We start from the raw sequence: 20,228 nt of genomic DNA on the forward strand, positions 1-20,228 counted from the left end.
TGATTATGGACAACACCAATCTCCTACGCAGTGATCTCCCCTTACAGGGTTGGCCTTAGCGTAACCTAAACCTCTCCTCACTGGTGTCCCCGTAATGTACCTACCGCTAACGGTTGGTCAATAGCGATTACCGTAGCGTAACCGGTGCGCGGAGTTTGGGACAACAAGACAAAGATAAACCAGTGTGTCATGTTACAACCTAAGTTTTACATATTACTACAAAATGAGTCTTGCTGAAAATAAAAAAAAGTCATGCTTATATTATCAAAATAGTTTATTATTATTTAGAATTATTAAAGACATTAGAAAATGGTAAAAATGAATAAGTAAATGAATCACAGAAAATCAGATATGATCACAGTCTTAAAATAATGTCGAGTGTATCTGCTCAGCAATAACAAAATAAAATAAAAAATATAACAATAACTGTACATGTATACACGATGCAGAGATGAACTTTCTGTTGTGTAAAATTCAAATGTCTAAAATAATTGTGATAATAATAACAAGTAACAAATTTATTGAGATCAGTAACATATACGCCGGTAAAGAGATGCTATATGTTGTATATGCTCTTTGAAAAATCAAAATAATTAACCATCTCTGCAACTATTTTAACATAGGGTAAAGAAAATTAATGTTCAAAGCAGACTTACACCGTTATCAGGGCAAAATAGTTTAAACCTGCCGTCAGTTATTTAAAATTACTTGCTGAAACTTGAATACGTCATAAGTCAATAAAGTAATACATTTTTAGTGTTAAAACATTGCTGAGAAGTTAATTTTAAACTATTTAGACGATATATAATGCCAATAAGCTCGTTAGCAACAGTACAGTGACCTCGCAAGCAACTGGACGAATTGTTTTTCAGATTTAGCAAGCAACCGTACAATGAGTAAACTTCACCAGTGCCAGTTTATTGTCCATATTTTCTTAACCGATGTGTTCAAAACGGGTATTTCTTTTTTATTTGGTGCTAAAATAGTAGATCTTCAAAGCATTAAGTGGATTTGGTCGTATATTACATGGTAAGCTTTAAAAATCGTTGTTTGATGTCAACAAAAAGAGCATTTCTGGAAAATTGTGGTGAGAAATCGCTTTTGTTAACGGAAAAAGATATTTTTACTGCAGGATTTAGGCTGGAAATAGTTTATTTTACCTAACTCTTACTTACAAAAGTAGAATTTCTTCTCTGGTTATTCTGTATTGAAATATTGTATCTGTTTTTCTCTCTACGATGGCGTTTTCCGTGTACAGCTCGCTCGCAAGCGGAAGTTTCCGTGCATGGACGATGGAGTGTACGCTGTGTTAATGGCATGCGAGTAATTACCGTACAAAAATCATTTGTTTAACTGCTGTATGAATAATTTAATGAAATAAGAGAATTTAATCATGATTTTTTTAATGTGACAGTTTAGTTATTTTGTTTAAAGGTATTTATTTTTTACTTTTGTTCATGAATAAGTCAAAATCAATGTATTTTTACGCTGATTTACATTGTAAGTGTATTTTCATTTTCGCCAGATTTTTCTTGCGTAATTTGCAATGGTTTTTTGAGCAATCTCTATATGACGTTAGTTATGCCAAGAAGCAAAAATATCTCAAAGCGACATCATATTCATAGGACTATATTTTGCCCGTCACACAAATCATTTGTTTTGTACACCAAGTTTGTATGGGGCCTAGATGAGTCAGGGCCAAATTGACCCGGATTCTTATTGGAAAACCCTTGAGCTTTTACAAGCCTTATACATATATATATATGTAAGTAGTCAAAATATATAGACATAAACCGCAGATTTGAAGCTATTTTTTTACACTGGTCAATTTTGCATTTTCCGATAAACATAAAAGTTTAAAAAAAAGAAAATGCAAAGCCTTTCTATTTATTAAGTACTAATATGTAAGACAAGGACGATATCCCTTCAACGTTTACAAGGTCACGTTTTGACAACACACTGGTGAAAGTGATTTTAAATGAAAACCTTTTTTACCTCCTTCGGAACTGACATATTTGGTCTTGTTGAGTCACACATCTGCATGATTATCAATTTTTACAGAATGGAAGTAAAAGTCAATTGTTTAAACAAAAAATACAGGTACTGCATTTGTATGAGAACTGCTAACATGCCAGTATTTCAAATATGAAAAAGGGAAGTCATGGCCTTAGAATTGATAGAAATGATGTTAGGAAGATGGCCTCAGTGTCATGTCTCATGTCACACTTTGATAATTCATGTATAAATGCAATTAGTTACTGTTTAGGTCTTAGTTATATCCACTATACCATAGTCCTGCACATATCGTGTAAAGACTGTTGCTTCTTTTATACCACCTTAGTGACTAGATCTTGACCTAAGAACCAACTTGAAATTTTAGAATGAATATGCATTTTACTCATCATTCCTGTCATATTAAAATATTAAACAATAAGCAATTATAAGTCTTTATTTCATCAGTTAAATCAGATAGTAGAAAATGTCCAGCAATATTGTTTCACAATACTCTATTGTGAGGGCAATTAGCACGCTTCATCAACATATCACTAATAATGAATCACCTTAATAGTAAGTAATAATGGTTTCTTTGTTTATATAACTAGCATTTATAATATCTAAAAAGCGTATTTTTCAGTGTATCAGACGAACAATTACTTTATAGAAAATGTTAATTTTATTCACACCAGTTTAGTCCTTAACCCATATAACTATTGAATTGTTCTTATCTTTCAGTTTTTTTTTATTTCCAATGGAATAAAACAAAAGTATGAGAGGGATTACCACTCTAACTAAAACACAGTGAAATGCATTATTGTGCTAATAATGGTTTACTTAAAGTGAAATATCTATGCCTGAAATGTTATAAGAAATGAAAGGTCAAGCATCTATATGACTTGATGAATGCATCATGCATTGAACATAATTCCATTTAACAAAAAAAAATCAATAAAAAAATCCCAAAGAACATAAGGGTCCAGCTTTCATTACCAAATAAGTCAAATAAGTGGATAGGTGCTTAATTACATATTATAAGATGTATGCAGATAGAATGTTTATATTGAGATTGGGAAATTCAAAACACTGTTCACCATATCTTTTGAGAGAGCTTCAGCTCCTAACACATCACACTATTATATACACCAGTTATCCATGGGTACAAGTTTGCAGTCATTTGCAATTTGCAATTCAGGTTTTTATAACTATTGAAAACATTACTTTAATAAATTTTCAATATAAATTCAAAAACCAATTTAAACAAATCTACTTAAGTTGCTTTCAGGTTTTTCATGTTTTCTGAAATTTGAAGATGCATTTATGGTAGGCTTGGAAATCCCATATAAATTCTATTAAATCAACCTCCACAATGCATTTACCATGGACTTTCTTTTGTCTATTTCAGTGACTGTTGACAGTGTTGCAGAAAAGGGTATGATGATTTTTTTTTATTGTTGAACATTTTTTGTCAGCCATTATAAATCTTGACACACTATGTTGCTGGGGCCACTTGCACAAAAAAGTGTCAAGAAAATGAATGAAACTCACTAAATGTGGTTTTTAAAATAAGCTCTATCAGTTTTATTTACCACAATCGACATGTGTATAGAAATTTTATTAGGGTAGACTAGGGGTGAAAAAATACATGTACTATTCAAAGAGCTGAATAGCCTTTTAATAGGGCCTAAATATGGAATCCCAAACCACACTTTACGTACAATTTAATCATGAATATTTATTGAAAGAAACAAATTGATGACACTGCACATGTCTGTGAGATATATAAAATATTCCACTCTACCTTTGGGACTTAATATAGGAAATTGTCTGAATGTAATTACAGCAGTTGCTTTTCTTATTTTCTATGTATTTCTGGCTCATTTCTTAATTTTAGAGTGTTACTTTCCTAGATTGTTATTCTCCTGGACCTTGATTGACTGAGGGTATGCTGTAATGAAGTTAACACCATGTTACATGTACCTCTTGACAATTCTACTTGTAGCAGTGTATATTTTGAACCATAGATGAATTACAATGAAGTATTGACAGAACTGATAATATAACATGATAATTATTGACAGTTCTTTGAAAAAAAAATTATCCGGTCAGTAATAATAATAAAATAATAAGAATAATAATGATATTAATAGTACTTAAGACTTAAAGTTAATACTTAGCCTGCTGACCACAACTAAATATACCCATGTGACCAGTGCTGACCATGACCAACTTGCTCTGTGCAATCATATCAAGGTCAGCACTGTTTTTCTATTCAGTCAGTATATATTTTGAAATTTTCCCAAATCATGATTGAAAGATTATCAAGTCAATTGAGATATTAAAGTGGCATTAATATGTCCACCCAAGGGTATATAGTGAGTGAATGGGTTAAAGTCAGAATACATTTTACCATAATTTCCTTACAATTTTATGATTTACTTCGCATGAAAGATAGATAACTCACATGGCTCAAGGGACTTTCTAAAAGTATTCATCAGAATTAACCTGTATAGTTCAATTTATAAAAAGAGTTGGCTGTCTTTTCATATTTTAAGCAGGTTTATAAATTTATCGGAAACAGTTTCCTATTATCAACTGTTGGTCAATCACCTGGTGCTAAGGTTAAAAAAGTGAAAATTGGCTCATGATAATGGTATAGTATCATAATTGTTGATGAAACATAATGATAACCAGTTACCTGTTTCATAAATTTCCTAATTATCACATTTTCATGTACATAGTGAAATATGATGATGAACTTCCAATAATTAGTAATAATGTGCAAATTATAGCTATTTACTATAGTGTAACATAAGGCCATTTGTTTGGACAGTTCCTAGAATTTTCAAAGGGTCATTTCTCCCTATCACAAGTGGCTGATAATTATATTGCCTCTATTTCCAATACAAAATAATCTCTTTTCCCCGAATTGAAAACATAAACTAAATTGTTTCAACTTCTGGGAAAAAAATGTTTGAAATAAGTAACAGGTTACAAATGTATATGACCATACACATTCTTAAAACTTAATAAAAATGTTAAATTATTTATAAAAAAATTCTCAAATTTCCCAAAATACTATGTTATTTGTCACAATTTAAGCCAGGGATCATTCCCCAAAATATCTAGAAAAGAAAACATTCCATATACATTCTGAATAAAAAGTTTTATTCATGTTTTCATTCATCAATTGTTTAAAATACCGGGTAGTCTTAAATTGAAGATGTCACATTATCTGCAAGTAGCATGAAGTGTTTTCTCTATATTTGAATATGCACAAGTTGTAATTAAATTTTATAGTAAAGTTCATCAATTAATATGCAATTATGCATCTGAATATTACTCAGTAAAGTTTTATAGAGATCATTACAGAATATGACAAAAAAGAGTGTTAAACATTTCCATCAGTTTTCAAGGTTATCCCAGAATTTACATGCTTCAAGAAGCCCTCTTTATCTTATAAATTTCTTAATACATTAAAATTCATAAGAAGTGCAGGGTTTAAGAATTTTTTTTAAATTTCTTATTATAAAATTCTGACATACATATATTTGAAATAGCCAATGTGATTAAACTTAAAATACTGTCATAAAACTGGCCTTGAAGCCATATTACCTAATAAATGTATAAACATATGATTGATTAATACATGGTGATCATCATGAGATCAGTGATCAGTTGTTTTTCTCTAATGCATTATTTGTTTGCTTCACTTTCAACCACATTTCCATACTTTTACTAGGAATTTCATTATCAAACTATTAAACTTGATTGGCCAACAGTATAGAGCCATAGAGCCATCTTGATAAGACTTTAACATGATGCAGGCTGGTTGCTCTCTTTTACGGAAAACATAATGAAATTTTATTATTATGGCTTGTGGATGCAAGTCCAGTACTGTTTTTAGTATTGATCCGATTTGCAAGCCAATGTCATTTTATTGTTGGGAGGTGATAAATATGTAATAAGTTCCATGTCTGCGTCATATACATATTGATGAAATGGACACTATTTTTGGTTGACAGAACTATTTTTGTAAGATAATAAAATTGTTTATACATGTACCATTGTTTGGTAAACAGGCTTTCTGATATTTTGCTATAAAACCTGCTGACTTGTAATCTGCTTGTAAAATGCATGGCAATAGAATGCATAGTGGTGATTTTACTGTAAAAATGTAAAGCTCTTTTAGAGCACTCTCTTTCTTTTGATTGGGAACTGACAGTCTTCAGCTATTAAAGGAAGTATGCAAAATTAACATATTGAAGGTTCCATGTTCACAAAATGAACACAAATCTGTGGATGATACAAATACTTTTTTGTACCATTTGAATGTTTGTCCTGTTTCAGTCATGGCTGGAGGATATGAATAGTAGCTTTCATAACAACTTTCATTCATGAATACCATTAATAAAAGTGATCATTTAATCATGTTTTCAATTTTGCTGTGGTTTAGTTAAGTTTATATAATGAATTTGTTTTAGTTAGATTGTGTAGGAAACTGTTAGCTTATTGAAACACTCTCGAATTAGTTCCTGGACCCACCCAGTACTCAGCAATGAGTGTAAAGTTTCTTGCTGAAGGAAACCTTGGCTTGCCCCTGATGGGGTTTAAACCACGCAGCTAGAAATCCTTAGATTACTAGTCCGATGTGCCATGCTGCCACACCTTAAACAGCTGTGGTTTGTAAACTTAAGGTTTTCAGTTTGAACTGTTGTTTCCCTAAATAAGCAACAAATCTATAATTTTATAAAGCTCATTAATTACATGTAGTTTATGATAAAATAATTGATAATTGTTGTATTAAATTTTGTTCTGTTACAGTTATATACTTGTTACTGTATCACCCGTTCTTACTGATGTTTGTCTGGTCTTATGGTAAAACAATATTCACACCTGTAGGAACTGTACCAAAAAGGGTAAGTTATAATTCCGGTAAATATATAATAAAAATATACAGATTTCTTTGTCAAGCTCTGAATGACAACAAACATTGCAATGTCAAAAAAGTTTTCAATGATGGTTGTTTGTCTGTTTTGTTTTTTTCCAATTTATGGAAAGAAATATGCCTTGTCTGAGAATAGGACCCTCAACCTCAGGATTACAAATGGGACATTTTGGTTTTGGATTTTTATGTGTTGTAAAACATGATTTTTTTTTGAAAATTTACTTTAAGACAGCAGTGGGGATATACATGTAGATGCCATTGATCAGAACATTTGAGGTTAAAGATATGATCAGATATCTAATGTAATATTGGAGATTTTCTGACTATTTGTACAATATTCACCATTTAAATAAAAAACTTGTATTACATTTTCAGTTTTATTTATCAAAACAAGATGCTGACAGGCTGATGAGGGAGAATAATGAAGAGGTTCAGAAGAATATTCTCATAGATTTTGCCAGAAATTCTAACTTACCTGTACAAAATAGAACCCATTCTGGAGGTAACTTTATGTCTTGATTTGTTAAAAACAGTTTGATACAAGGGGTCTGTATTTCATGCAAGAAAGCTATCCAGCAAGCGTACAGAAGGTCAGTGGTTCTACTTGGCTTAAATAATACACAGAGGAGATCCTGACGTTTTTCTCAAACAGTAAAAGCAGCAGGCACAAACAAATTATGTAAGTGTAACTATTGACATTGTGTATGACAAGACCCTCATATTTTTCTGGTCAGTCTCTCATTTTTAGGGCCTTGTCAGACTGCACATATTTTGCATCGTTGCCTCATTCTATACTGAAGGCATATCATTATGTCTGTGTTAGTATGGCTGGCAACACTGTGTAGTCTGTAAAGTGATATATATATATATATATATATATAAAAACAGATAATTCTCAGTTTTATGTATAAAAAAATCATGTTTAGAGAAGTTTTGTAGATATTAAATAAACTGTTTCTTTTGTTGTTCATTGTAAGATTGAAAAGTTTGTTGTATACTATGACATTTTACAAAAAATAGTCACTGGTATATGTGTTACTGATATAAGTATGTTTGCAGCACCAAGATATTGTGAGAAATGTAAATGTATAAAGCCAGATAGATGTCATCATTGTTCAGTCTGTGGTACATGTGTTTTAAAGATGGACCATCATTGTCCTTGGTATGTGTACTGGTTTCTTCTTGTTTTTTAATGAAAACAGCAAATATAGAAAAAATATCCCACATTTTGATGTTGATGTTATAAAGATTTTGGTCTGCTCAGACTGATAAAACTTGATTTAGATATTATGTTGAAACTTTCTGCCAATAGACCTATGTGAAAATTTTGAAAGAAATGTTAACATAAATTTTCTGGAACACTGTTACAAAAGATTAGCTAAGGTTGCAGCCTTTGTTTATCAATATTTCTAGTTTAGACACGTAACAGATCCAAGATCTTTGTACTTATATATTCTCATATAACATATTCTCATATAACAATCTTAGAGAATTTTAATATCAATATGTGCAGCTTAGTGCTTCCAATGGGTTCATATAACTTGCTCCCTCTGCTCTGAACTGACATGTAGTTGTTAAATTATTTTTTTGCATCTTTTTCAGGGTGAATAACTGTGTGGGATTTACAACATACAAATTCTTCGTGATGTTTTTGGGCTATGCTCTAGTTTACTGTATATATGTAGCTCTTACTTCATTGAAATATTTCATTGCATTTTGGACGGTAAGTTTAAACCCAGTGTATATTCTATCTGTATAATTATTCATCATTCACTATGTTTGTTTATATAGCCATGGAAATTAAATTAGAATTGTTAGGAAAGGTTATTGTTTGATTGATTACCAGTATAGTTAATTAAGTTAATCAATTTTTAGGAAGATATTAGATGATTTATTCAATTAAAACATTGGCACATCCACCATGTTGTTTAATAGTTTTGTATTAATTTAATAAAATGAGCCCTTATTCATCAGTTGTTACAGTCAAATTTAAGATAACATTTTACTATGACTGTTAAATTTTGTTTCACAGTTCAATGCCAGATTGATTAAAACTATTTATAGCATATAATGCTGAAATTCTTATTGAATAATTGTTGTTAAGATAAAATATTGTTTTCCTGGAATTTTGAAAATTGTGTAGATATTATGTGTTTCTGTGAATTTTATTTGTTTTTAGCCAATATGATAAGAGTGACTGTGTCATTATTATTTGATGACACTTATAATATGACTGATATGTCATAATGCTGTGAAAAATATGTTTTCATAATAAAAAAAATGGATGTTGAAAAGATTACAACTCCACTAAATGATGTAATTCAGCATATTTCCAGGAAAAAAAAAGATGCCTTTGCCTGTTTGTGTCTGAAATAATGTACAAAAGGGCACCCAAGGTCTTCCTGCAAAGCTGGAAAGTCACCATATGACCTAAATACTATGTTGGTGTGACAGTAAAACCAAACCCCCCAAACAAATATCTTTCATTGATACTACCCAGTTTAATGTCTAGATACTCTTATCATTTATCACTCAGCCATGCAGCTGTAGTGACTCTATCACAATATATTCCTGATTTAATTTACCCAAAATTTAATTTCATTTGCTAATTTAAGTATGTATAATATATAACTTTATTTTACAGAGTGGTGTTGGCCACAATATGGGAAAATTCCATATTCTATTCCTGTTTTTTGTATCGGTGATGTTTGCTATAAGTCTAATATCACTATTTGGATATCATTGTTATCTCACTGTAAAAAATCGTTCCACGCTAGGTAAGCTGATGTATTGTATATAAACTGCATGCTCTGTTTTGTTAGAAAGGGAGACAACTGTTTTATTTCTCAAAAGGGAGATAAGTTAATTTGTAAAGGAAGGTCTGTTTGGAAAGGTTAAGGAAGGTCTGATTGGAAACAAATTTTTTCTTGCTTTGTCTATTTTGGTTAGATACTTCTGTTTAGATTAAATGGTTATTATTATCCTTATCGAGTATATCCTCTTGAAATATTTTTCATGACCATAAATGGGGGGAAAGAGAGTTACAAAAAGTGCCAAACTGAATTTGAGTGCCATATTTGGTAAAATAGCTTTGCGGGATCTAAAATTGGTCCAGTCTAAAAGGAAGGGAAGAAATGCGGCAATTGTAGACTTAAATATACCGAGAAATCGTATTTGATTCATTGCAAGGAAGAGGACTGGTGCTTTGAAAACTTATCCTTTACTGTGAGAATAAAGTGGTTGTCTCCCTTCGATATTGGGCTTTTGTATTTCACTGTTTCTTATTTATTTATTGCAGAAAGGGATCAACCATAATATGGGGAGATTTCATGTTTTATTCCTGTTTTTTGTTGCTGTGATGTTTGGTATAAGTCTTATATCTCTTTTTGGCTACCATGTTTATCTTACAGTTAAAAATAGATCTACATTAGGTAATTGGTTTGATTTTATTTTTACTTATCAATACTGCAATATTGCTTTTGATTTTGGAATGATATCAGTTCATATTCTTTTATGTTTACCATTATGTATAAATTAGAAACTGTTCTTTAAATATATAGGCTCATATAATGGAAGCTGGTTTGTAAATAAGTTAACAATTAATTGGTAACTGTTTCTACTATAGTATATGGTCCTTTGTCTTGTAAAATGGGGACTAAGTATCACAATATGTATATAAATTCCCTATTTTTGTGTGAAAATTTTGGCCTATCAAAATTCAAAGAAAAAATATATATTATCAATATCAGAAAACTTATGTCCACATGAAAATGGTTGAGATTTCTGACACACAAAGTTTGTCAGTTTATGCTAAAGGGTAGCATGCTTCTATTTAAGCCTTCAATCCCTTCTGTGAAAGATTTAGATGGCTTTACATCAGACATTCGTTTCTGTAGCATTCTCTGTTTAACTTGATACTGTGGGCCTAGCAAATTACATTTGAAAAAAAAAAATTAACTGCGGTATTTTTGAAACAATAATTCTTGGAAAAGGAAAATAACTACTTGGCTATGCAAGTTGCATGTACATTTTTTGCATGTTGATATACAAGTGTTGTATTGGATTGTTATGGTTTATTTTGTTATGTTTTACAACTATTAAACATTGTTATGTATATTAATTTGTAAGAGACAGTTAATTGTTTTGGATGTCAAGATGTATCTTAATTTTTTGTGTTTTGTTATATGATTACATAAAACATCTTAATAGAAGTATTTTCTAAATCCTGAATAGACTTGGTGATTATAGGTCAAGTCCACAATGTTGAACCATTTTATTTGGTTTTCATTGCTCTCTAGGAATATCCAATATGCAGAATCAAGTCATCCGTGGCTGAGTGGTTAAGGTCGTTGACATCAAACCACTTGCATTTCAACTTTGTGGGTTTGAATCTTGACAGGGACTTTGTATTCTTTCACAGAGGAAAGGCACCTGAGGTCTTCCTCCATCAGTCAAAAGCTGGAACGTCGCCATATGACCTATACTCTGTTAATGTGACGTTAAACCCAATCAATGAAACAAACAAACATATGCAGAATTCTTGAGTCATTTTGTTAAGCTTGTATTTTTACATTTAGATGATTGTAAATTTTTAAAGGAAATATTTGTTTAAAATTCTATACTGTTGATGTTTTTCAGAATCTTTTAGATCACCTATATTTTCCTCTGGGCCAGACAAGAATGGTTTCAGTCTAGGAAAGTACAATAACTTTATAGAAATATTTGGGGAAAATAAGAAATTGTGGTTTATCCCAGTATTTACAAGGTAAGTTGGATCTTAGTTTTCCTGATTAGAAAATGTGTGGCTTTAAATTGACTTCAGTTTTCATTGAAATGCTCTCTGTAAACTGCAGTGGTTGACAAAAGTGCTGGCTTGAGGAGAATTTTTTACTGGCTATTTTTGTCAAAAAATGATAAATAGAAATGCTTTAGAACACATCAATAGTGTAGTAACACTGGCTACTCTCAAATTTCCTCTGGCTTCTTTACACAGTTTACAGAGAGCACTGTCATTTAATGAAAAATACCTTGTAGTGGTCAACACAGTCATGTTTGATTTAACTTTAATGCAGATTTCTGACAGTACTGATGCTAAAACTTGGTTTTGATTCTATCATGTGAGCATAATAAAGTTTGTCTGCGACTAATTTATTGTTGATTTTTAAAGTAATATGGTGTACAGTAGTTGTGAAAAAAAAAATTTGGAAAAAAGGTGATTTAAAATAAATAGTCATGATGTTAAATGAGGAAAACCTGACATGATTGGAAAATGGAAAAATGACATGGAAATCTTGTTAAATAAAATCACTTTGAGGTCTTTTTAAATCTTATAGTAGAATGAACCATTAAGGTAGACCATGGGTAATGGGCACCATAAGGAACTGTAAAATTGACAACATAGGACAGTTATATGTCTTCAAGGTCACCTGTATGCAAAATTTAAATAAAATTTACCGTGTGGTTTATGAGTTATGGATATATTTCTAAACTAAGACTTTGCCATTAGAAGGGCTTATTTTCAGAAATGAGGAAACTCTAAATAATCTGTAATATCATCATTATAAAAAATGTTTTTCTATTGCCCATTGTTAAGAAACAAATAATAACATTCAGGTAACAAATTACACAAGCAAAATGTTTGTTTCTAAACAAAATGTTCTTAATATGTATAAAAATGTTACCCTACCCCACCCACTTTAAACACTAATTTTACCATTTCCCTATCTAAAATGCCTTATTCAAAATATTCCTAAAATTTACCATAATGAGGGGCTGTTTTCAAAGTTTGCCTAAATTTTCTTAAAGGTATATTGGTTGATCATGCGAAATATAAAATACTTTTACCGTGTAGTTTTTATTTTATTAAACTTTGAAAATATCTGGTATCATATTTGCTATAAATTTTGGCATTATTTAGCAAATAAATACCTACAATAATTATATAATTTAAATCAAACCCTTTTTTCTTCCATAAGGGATCAGAGAGATACATAAATAATGTTAAAAAGAAAAAAAGAAAGAAAAAAAAGTTGCCCCTTCTGGGGTTTGAACCCACGCCCCTCAATTTCAATGTAGTTTGCAAGCGATTCTAGCCTATTTGAATACTCTTCAAAGTGGAGGTAATGCATTACCCATGGTCTACCTTAAGAAATGCAGTTTTTGTGTCGCCTTGAAAAGGTGACATATAGGGGTTACTTTTGTCGGCGGCGCCCTAAAGCTTGTCCGGAGCATAACTCAGTCACTATAAGTCTGATTGACTTCGAACTTGGTATGCATGCTTCTTTCAATAACCCGAAGTGCAGTGCACAAGAACCGGTACTCTGCACTTCCTAATTTTTGAGTTATTGCCCTTTGTTAATTTTCATACTTTATTTTTGTCCAGGCCATTTCTCCTTAAGTATAAAAGCTATGGACTTGAAACTTCATATGATGATAGATCTCATTAAGAAGAAGTGCAGTGCACAAGAATCGGTACTCTGCATTTCGTAATTTTTGGGTTATGGCCCTTTGTTAATTTTCATACTTAATTTTTGTCCAGGCCATTTCTCCAAAAGTATAAAAGTTATGGACTTGAAACTTCATAGGATGATAGATCTCATTAAGAAAAAGTGCAGTGCATAAGAACTGATACTCTGCATTTCTTATTTTTTGAGTTATTGCCCTTTGTTGATTTTCTTACTTTATTTTTGTCCTGGTCATTTCTCCTCAAGTATGAAAGCTATGGACTTGAAACATCATAGAATGATAGATCTTATTGATAAGAAGTGCAGTGCACAGAAACTGCTGCTCTGCACTTATTATTTTTTTAGTTATTGCCCTTTGTTATTTTTCATATTTCATTTTTGTCCTGGCCATTTCTCCTAAACTACATTGTTCACAAGGCGACACATCCGACTCGCGGAGTTCTAGTTATAGTAAATATACTTTAATAGTTTATAAGAAATGCAGTTTTGATAGTAAATATACTTAAATAATTTATAAGAAATGTAGTTTTTATAGTATAAATACTCAAATGATTGTTCAGACCTGCATGAAAATCCTCAAATGTAAATTTGGTATAAAGTAAATGAAACATATATCTCTCCTTAGCACAGTGATATCCTTATTATGTATTCACATTCTCCCTCCAACTTCCAAGTCTTTTGTTTTATACACTATAATACTGCATGTTTGTAACGAGGATTTTCATTGGATAATCATGACATTTATATTATTTATAATCTATGACTGCTGTCAGTTGATTGAATTTTACAGGCATAAAATTTTTCCTCAAAGAAAGGAATTAAGTATTTAAGATTTGTTATAAAGACTTTATAGGTTATATGGTCAGTTATAAATGGTTGTTTCCTATATAACCATCATTACCTGCTTGGGTCATATAAACATATAACCATTCATACTGGCACATATAACCTGATAAGAATCACAGCTGGAATATGTGAATACATTGACAGGGTATGTGACTCCAGCACTCCTACTCCCTCTCTATCATAGATCTATTCTTGTAGAATTTACATTCTTATAGGGTAATTTTGTATTTGTAGTTGCAAAATGAAGGAAAAATACATTAACCAAATTCAACAGATTTCTATATAACTACTGAAGGATGAAAGTTTAGATTCTTTCATCAGTAATTTTGTTAATCAATCTATCTGTCCGTGTTCACCGTAGGGAACGTGTTACAGTATCGCGTTTTTCGGTTACAGTATAGAATTTAAAAGATGGAGGGTTATTTGTTTGGGGGACAGGTAGGTGATTTTTATTCCGGTCCATACTACAAGTAGTTTTGTTTCTAAAAGATGTTTTTGTGCTTTGCTTGTAAGGAACAGAATCCTGTATCTAGTCATATATTTCTTCAGACTCTGCACCGCAGATTAATCTCTATATTGTCTCATAAATGTGCAGATTTGAAGGTTTGAAAATTTGAATCGAGAGACCAACGCATTTTTTTCCCATTCGACATTATTTAAGCATGCATAGATAAAGTAACCGAAAAACGCGATACTGTAACACGTTCCCTACATCTTTAGACAATGAGTCCTTTTTGAATCACATATGCTTGCCTACCATACTGAGATATTTTTTACCTTTGTATAGAGGTCATTGTCAATGTGACAAGGTCGGTATGAAGGAATGATCAAAGTTTTTGTGTCGCCTTGAAAAGGTGACATATAGGGGTTACTTTTGTCGGCGGCGGCGTCTGTGTCGGCGTCGTTGTCGGCGTCGTTGTCCCCTAAAGCTTGTCTGGAGCATAACTCAGTCACTATAAGTCTGATTGACTTCAAACCTCGTATGCATGCTTCTTTCAATAACCCGAATTGCAGTGCACAAGGACCGGTACTCTGCAGTTCTTATTTGTTGAGTTATTGCCCTTTGTTAATTTTCATACTTTATTTTTGTCCGAGCCATTTCTCCTAATGTATAAAAGCCATGGACTTGAAACTTCATAGGATGATAGGTCTCATTAAGAAGAAGTGCAGTGCACAAGAACAGGTACTCTGCATTTGTTATTTTTTGAGTTATTGCCCTTTGTTTATTTTCATACTTTAATTTTGTCCGGGCCATTTCTCCTTAAGTATAAAAGCTATGGACTTGAAACTTCATAGGATGATAGATCTCATTAAGAAGAAGTGCAGTGCACAAGAACCGGTACTCTGCACTTCCTTATTTTTGAGTTATTGCCCTTTGTTAATTTTCATACTTTATTTTTGTCCGGGCCATTTCTCCTAATGTATAAAAGCCAAGGACTTGAAACTTCATAGGATGATAGGTCTCATTAAGAAGAAGTGCAGTGCACAAGAACAGGTACTCTGCATTTTCCTAATTTTTGAGTTATTGCCCTTTGTTAATTTTCATACTTTAATTTTGTCCGGGCCATTTCTCCTAATGTATAAAAGCCATGGACTTGAAACTTCATAGGATGATAGGTCTCATTAAGAAGAAGTGCAGTGCACAAGAACAGGTACTCTGCATTTCTTATTTTTTGAGTTATTGCCCTTTGTTTATTTTCATACTTTAATTTTGTCCGGGCCATTTCTCCTTAAGTATAAAAGCTATGGACTTGAAACTTCATAGGATGATAGATCTCATTAAGAAGAAGTGCAGTGTACAAGAATCGGTACTCTGCATTTCTTAATTTTTGAGTTATGGCCCTTTGTTAATTTTCATACTTAATTTTTGTCCAGGCCATTTCTCCAAAAGTATTAAAGTTATGGACTTGAAACTTCATAGGAGGATAGATCTCATTAAGAAAAAGTGCAGTGCATAAGAACTGATACTCTGTATTTCTTGTTTTTGTGTCGCCTCTACGGAGTAGTGGCAACATATAGGGATCACTTCTCCGTCGTCTGTCCGTCCGTCTGTCTGTCTGTCCGTCCGTCACAAAACTTGTCCGGACTACTCCTCATAAACTACTGGTGCAATTTCATCCAAACTTTACAGGAATGATGAGTACCAAGTCTAGTTGTGCATGTTGTGCATGTTTTCCGGTTCAATGATTTTTGTCAGAGTTATGGCCCTTTAATAATTTTTAATTTTAAAGTTTGTCCGGACTACTTCTCTTATACCACTAATGCTATTTCAATGAAACTTTACAGGATTGTTCTCTAGCTCCTTGCGCATATTGCACGGGTTTTCCGGTTGAATTATTTTTGGCCGCGTTATGGCCCTTTGATAAAAAGGTTTCTTTTTCTGTGTGTTGCCAGATACACAAAAGCTTGTCCGGACTACTCCTCATAAACTACTGGTGCAATTTCATCCAAACTTTACAGGAATGATCAGTACCAAGTCTAGTTGTGCATATTGTCAGCATTTTGCGGTTCAATGATTTTTGTTTGAGTTATGGCCCTTTAATAGTTTTTATTTTTAAAGTTTGTCCGGACTACTTCTCTTATACCACTAATGCAATTTCAATGAAACTTTACAGGATTGATTTGTAGCTCAAGTCCTTGCGCATTTTGCACGGGTTTTCTTGTTGAATGATTTTTGGCCGAGTTATGATGGCCCTTTGATAAAAAGGTGTTTTTTTCTGTGTGTTGCCAGATACGCAAAAGCTTGTCCGGACTACTCCTCATAAACTACTGGTGCAATTTTATCCAAACTCTACAGGAATGATCAGTACCAAGTTTAGTTGTGCACTGTCCGTCTGTCACAAAATTTGTCCCAACATGAAATTGGCCATCATGAGGCGACACATGTGATTACTGATCGCTCTTGTTTGAGTTATTGCCCTTTGTTGATTTTCTTACTTTATTTTTGTCCTGGTCATTTCTCCACAAGTATGAAAGCTATGGACTTGAAACATCATAGAATGATAGATCTTATTGATAAGAAGTGCAGTGCACAGAAACTGCTGCTCTGCACTTATTATTTTTTTAGTTATTGCCCTTTGTTATTTTTCATATTTAATTTTTGTCCTGGCCATTTCTCCTAAACTACATTGTTCACAAGGCGACACATCCGACTCACGGAGTTCTAGTTTAAATTCAAAGGTGGACTACTGCTAGAAGACTTAAGGGAACAATAAGGCATAATGTTCCCCTTCATATAGTATTGAATTCCAAATCTCTTATAAAATTAAATGATGAAGGTCAAATGAAGGTCATAAGTTCAATAAGAGTTGATCTAAAAAAAATAGGACAGTTAGTAAAACTAAGCATCAATTTTCTTGTTTTTATTTTTTATCTGAAAATTTTGTTTACTATAACAACAAATGAGGACTATACCCCTTATATCAAAAAAATAAAAAGATATATTAAATGTGTAAAATTATTTTGTAACAAACTTAGAATTGCCAAAACAGAAATACACAAAATGATAAAGATAGTGGTAGTATTTGACATTGTTTTGGGTGTTACATGATAAAGATAGTGGTAGTATTTGACATTGTTTTGGGTGTTACAGTGATAGTGGTAGTATTTGACAATGTTTTGGGTGTTACATGATAAAGATAGTGGTAGTATTTGACAATGTTTTGGGTGTTACAGTGATAGTGGTAGTATTTGACATTGTTTTGGGTGTTACATGATAAAGATAGTGGTAGTATTTGACAATGTTTTGGGTGTTACAGTGATAGTGGTAGTATTTGACAATGTTTTGGGTGTTACAGTGAAGGAGATGGGGTGACTTTCCAAACACAAACCACAAGTACATCCAGCTCTTATCAAACAATGGGGACGACAAGTCCATCAACTATTCCAAGGTCAGGCCATCAAATTTAGTCTTTTGCTAGCTGTTACATTATGCATAACATTCTAACCAGATTTATCACCAGTAACATTACATAAATATGATGTTTTACAAACCAGGACTGATGAATAGGAACTCCCGCAAATTCACTAGAAAAAAATCAGGGACTTAATATGATACTTTGATTATTTGTAAAATTTTTTAGTAAAAATGATGACAAAATTTATTCAAGAAAACAAAATTTTTTAAGATTTAAAATTGAATGAAAAAATTATTATTATACTCGTATGTTTAATTTTCATATAAAACTATGTGTTGTAATCTATGTTTTGGTACATATATTGGTAAACCCCTCCAAAGTCTTCAACCCTTAACCTGCTAGAACCAGATGTGATGAGCCTTTGCCACCGGTATAGAGCCTTGTCAGACGGCATGGATGTCCAAGCCTGGCAAAATCTGAAATTTATTAACTTGTCCGTTTTTATGTGGGACAGCCCGGCCAATTCAAACAATTGATTCTGCCGCCCCCAGATGTTGTTTACCCAGTCTTTGTATTTTATTAATGAAATCCTTTCAACTTTGAATGGACTGTTGCAAATTAAAAGCAGGACCAGTCTGGGACAATCTTGTGTAAGAAATTTTTAGCAGGTTATGGGTTAATGGGGGTTTTTAAGGTCCCTGATTATTGAAAATTGATACTTTAGTCCTGTTTTGGCTCAAAAAGATGGTCAAAAAATATTTTCTGGTGTCTGAAAACTAAAAAAAACAAAAACAAAAATAATCAATATTTTAATTTTGTAATTAATTTTATATTCTTTTTCCAAAGTTTTTTTTACGCTGTTCACAATTCATGTTATTTGGAGCAATCAATGCATAAAAGAGGTACAGTAGTTACCATTAGGCACACTTCTTAAGATGATGTTTCAAAGACTAACCACAAGATGGTTCTATTTGAATCAGTTGTTTATATTTTGAATATAATTGCTTGTTTTCAGTGAATATTGTATAATTATAATCATAATTGTATTAGGAAAAGACAATATTCTTTGACCAGATTTATGCATGTTGTTACATCACTCACAATAAATGGCATAATTGGTGTTGTAAATGTCTGTGCATGCCTGGGTCGTTTTGTGTATACATATTTTACATATTTAGATGTGTAACTTTTAAGTCGATAAACATAAAGAATTTGATGCCCTGACTTTGAAAGATGTTGTATTTATCATGTATTATTAACACGCGTGTATTTTATAAACTTCTAATTTCTTTTTTTTTGTTGGTTGGTTTTGGAAATAAATATTTTCTATGTTGTAATTTTTTGTTTCATTGCTTTTCTATAACTGCATCTCTGAATGGATACTTGAAATAAATGAGCCGTGTCACGATAAAACCAACATAATGGGTTTGCGACCAGCATGGATCCAGACCAGCCTGCGCATCCACGCAGTCTGATCAGGATCCATGCTGTTCCCTTACATACTCTATAACAAGTAGAGAAACTGATAGCAAACAGCATGGATCCTGATCAGACTGCACGGATGCGCAGGCTGGTCTGGATCCATGCTGGTCGCAAACCCAATATGTTGGTTTTGTCGTGACAGGTAATACAATTATTTGGAAACAAGGGAACAATGGTTTTGGTAAATAAAGATGAAATATTTTTTGGAGAATTTGACATTTGATTTTATTATTTTCTTTGTAGGTAATAAAAGTAATTGTTAATATTGTCTTATAAAAATGGTTTATTATAATTTTTGTGTCAAATTATGAAATAATTTTCATTTTTTCCTAAAAAAAATAGAGTTTCTTTGCTGTATTGTGAATTTGTAATTAAGGATTTTTGACATTTGATATGGCCGTGAATAAATGATTGTTTGCAATTATAACCCTTGTCTAGCAGCTTTTAAAATTTTAGTCTGTAATACTGTAATAGGTCATATATATAGAGATCTGTCAAATTGGTTATTGGCTTCTGCAGAAAAAGGTGTCAAGTTTTGTTGTATTTTTTTCATGCTGGGGAGAAAAATGGTTGTGGCTTTACATGTAGTTTGCATGTTACTTAACAACTGTATTTTGCTATGGTTATAAATAATAG

At 32.0% G+C, this 20,228-nt stretch overlaps 1 protein-coding gene across 5 annotated transcripts in view; it reads left to right on the plus strand.

The window, feature by feature from the left end:
* The window catches only part of LOC132750257 (palmitoyltransferase ZDHHC15B-like), a 29,783-nt gene that overhangs the window by 2,865 nt on the left and 6,690 nt on the right, over positions 1-20,228 (plus strand). For 2 of the 5 annotated variants that reach the window (XM_060740210.1, XM_060740217.1), the window contains exons 2-9: positions 3,401-3,427; positions 6,820-6,914; positions 7,319-7,445; positions 8,003-8,105; positions 8,546-8,666; positions 10,242-10,374; positions 11,582-11,708; positions 18,051-18,143. In XM_060740210.1, the coding sequence (XP_060596193.1) occupies positions 3,401-3,427; positions 6,820-6,914; positions 7,319-7,445; positions 8,003-8,105; positions 8,546-8,666; positions 10,242-10,374; positions 11,582-11,708; positions 18,051-18,143 (826 nt within the window). Of the gene's footprint in view, positions 1-3,400; positions 3,428-6,819; positions 6,915-7,318; positions 7,446-8,002; positions 8,106-8,545; positions 8,667-9,587; positions 9,721-10,241; positions 10,375-11,581; positions 11,709-18,050; positions 18,144-20,228 lie in introns of all 5 variants that reach the window. The other 3 variants (XM_060740225.1, XM_060740233.1, XM_060740203.1) reach the window with 2 other exon arrangements.

This window comes from Ruditapes philippinarum, unplaced genomic scaffold (genome assembly GCF_026571515.1).
Source record: "Ruditapes philippinarum isolate M1 unplaced genomic scaffold, ASM2657151v2 ctg5338_1_1_1_1, whole genome shotgun sequence".
In the NCBI taxonomy this organism is placed as follows: domain Eukaryota; kingdom Metazoa; phylum Mollusca; class Bivalvia; order Venerida; family Veneridae; genus Ruditapes; species Ruditapes philippinarum.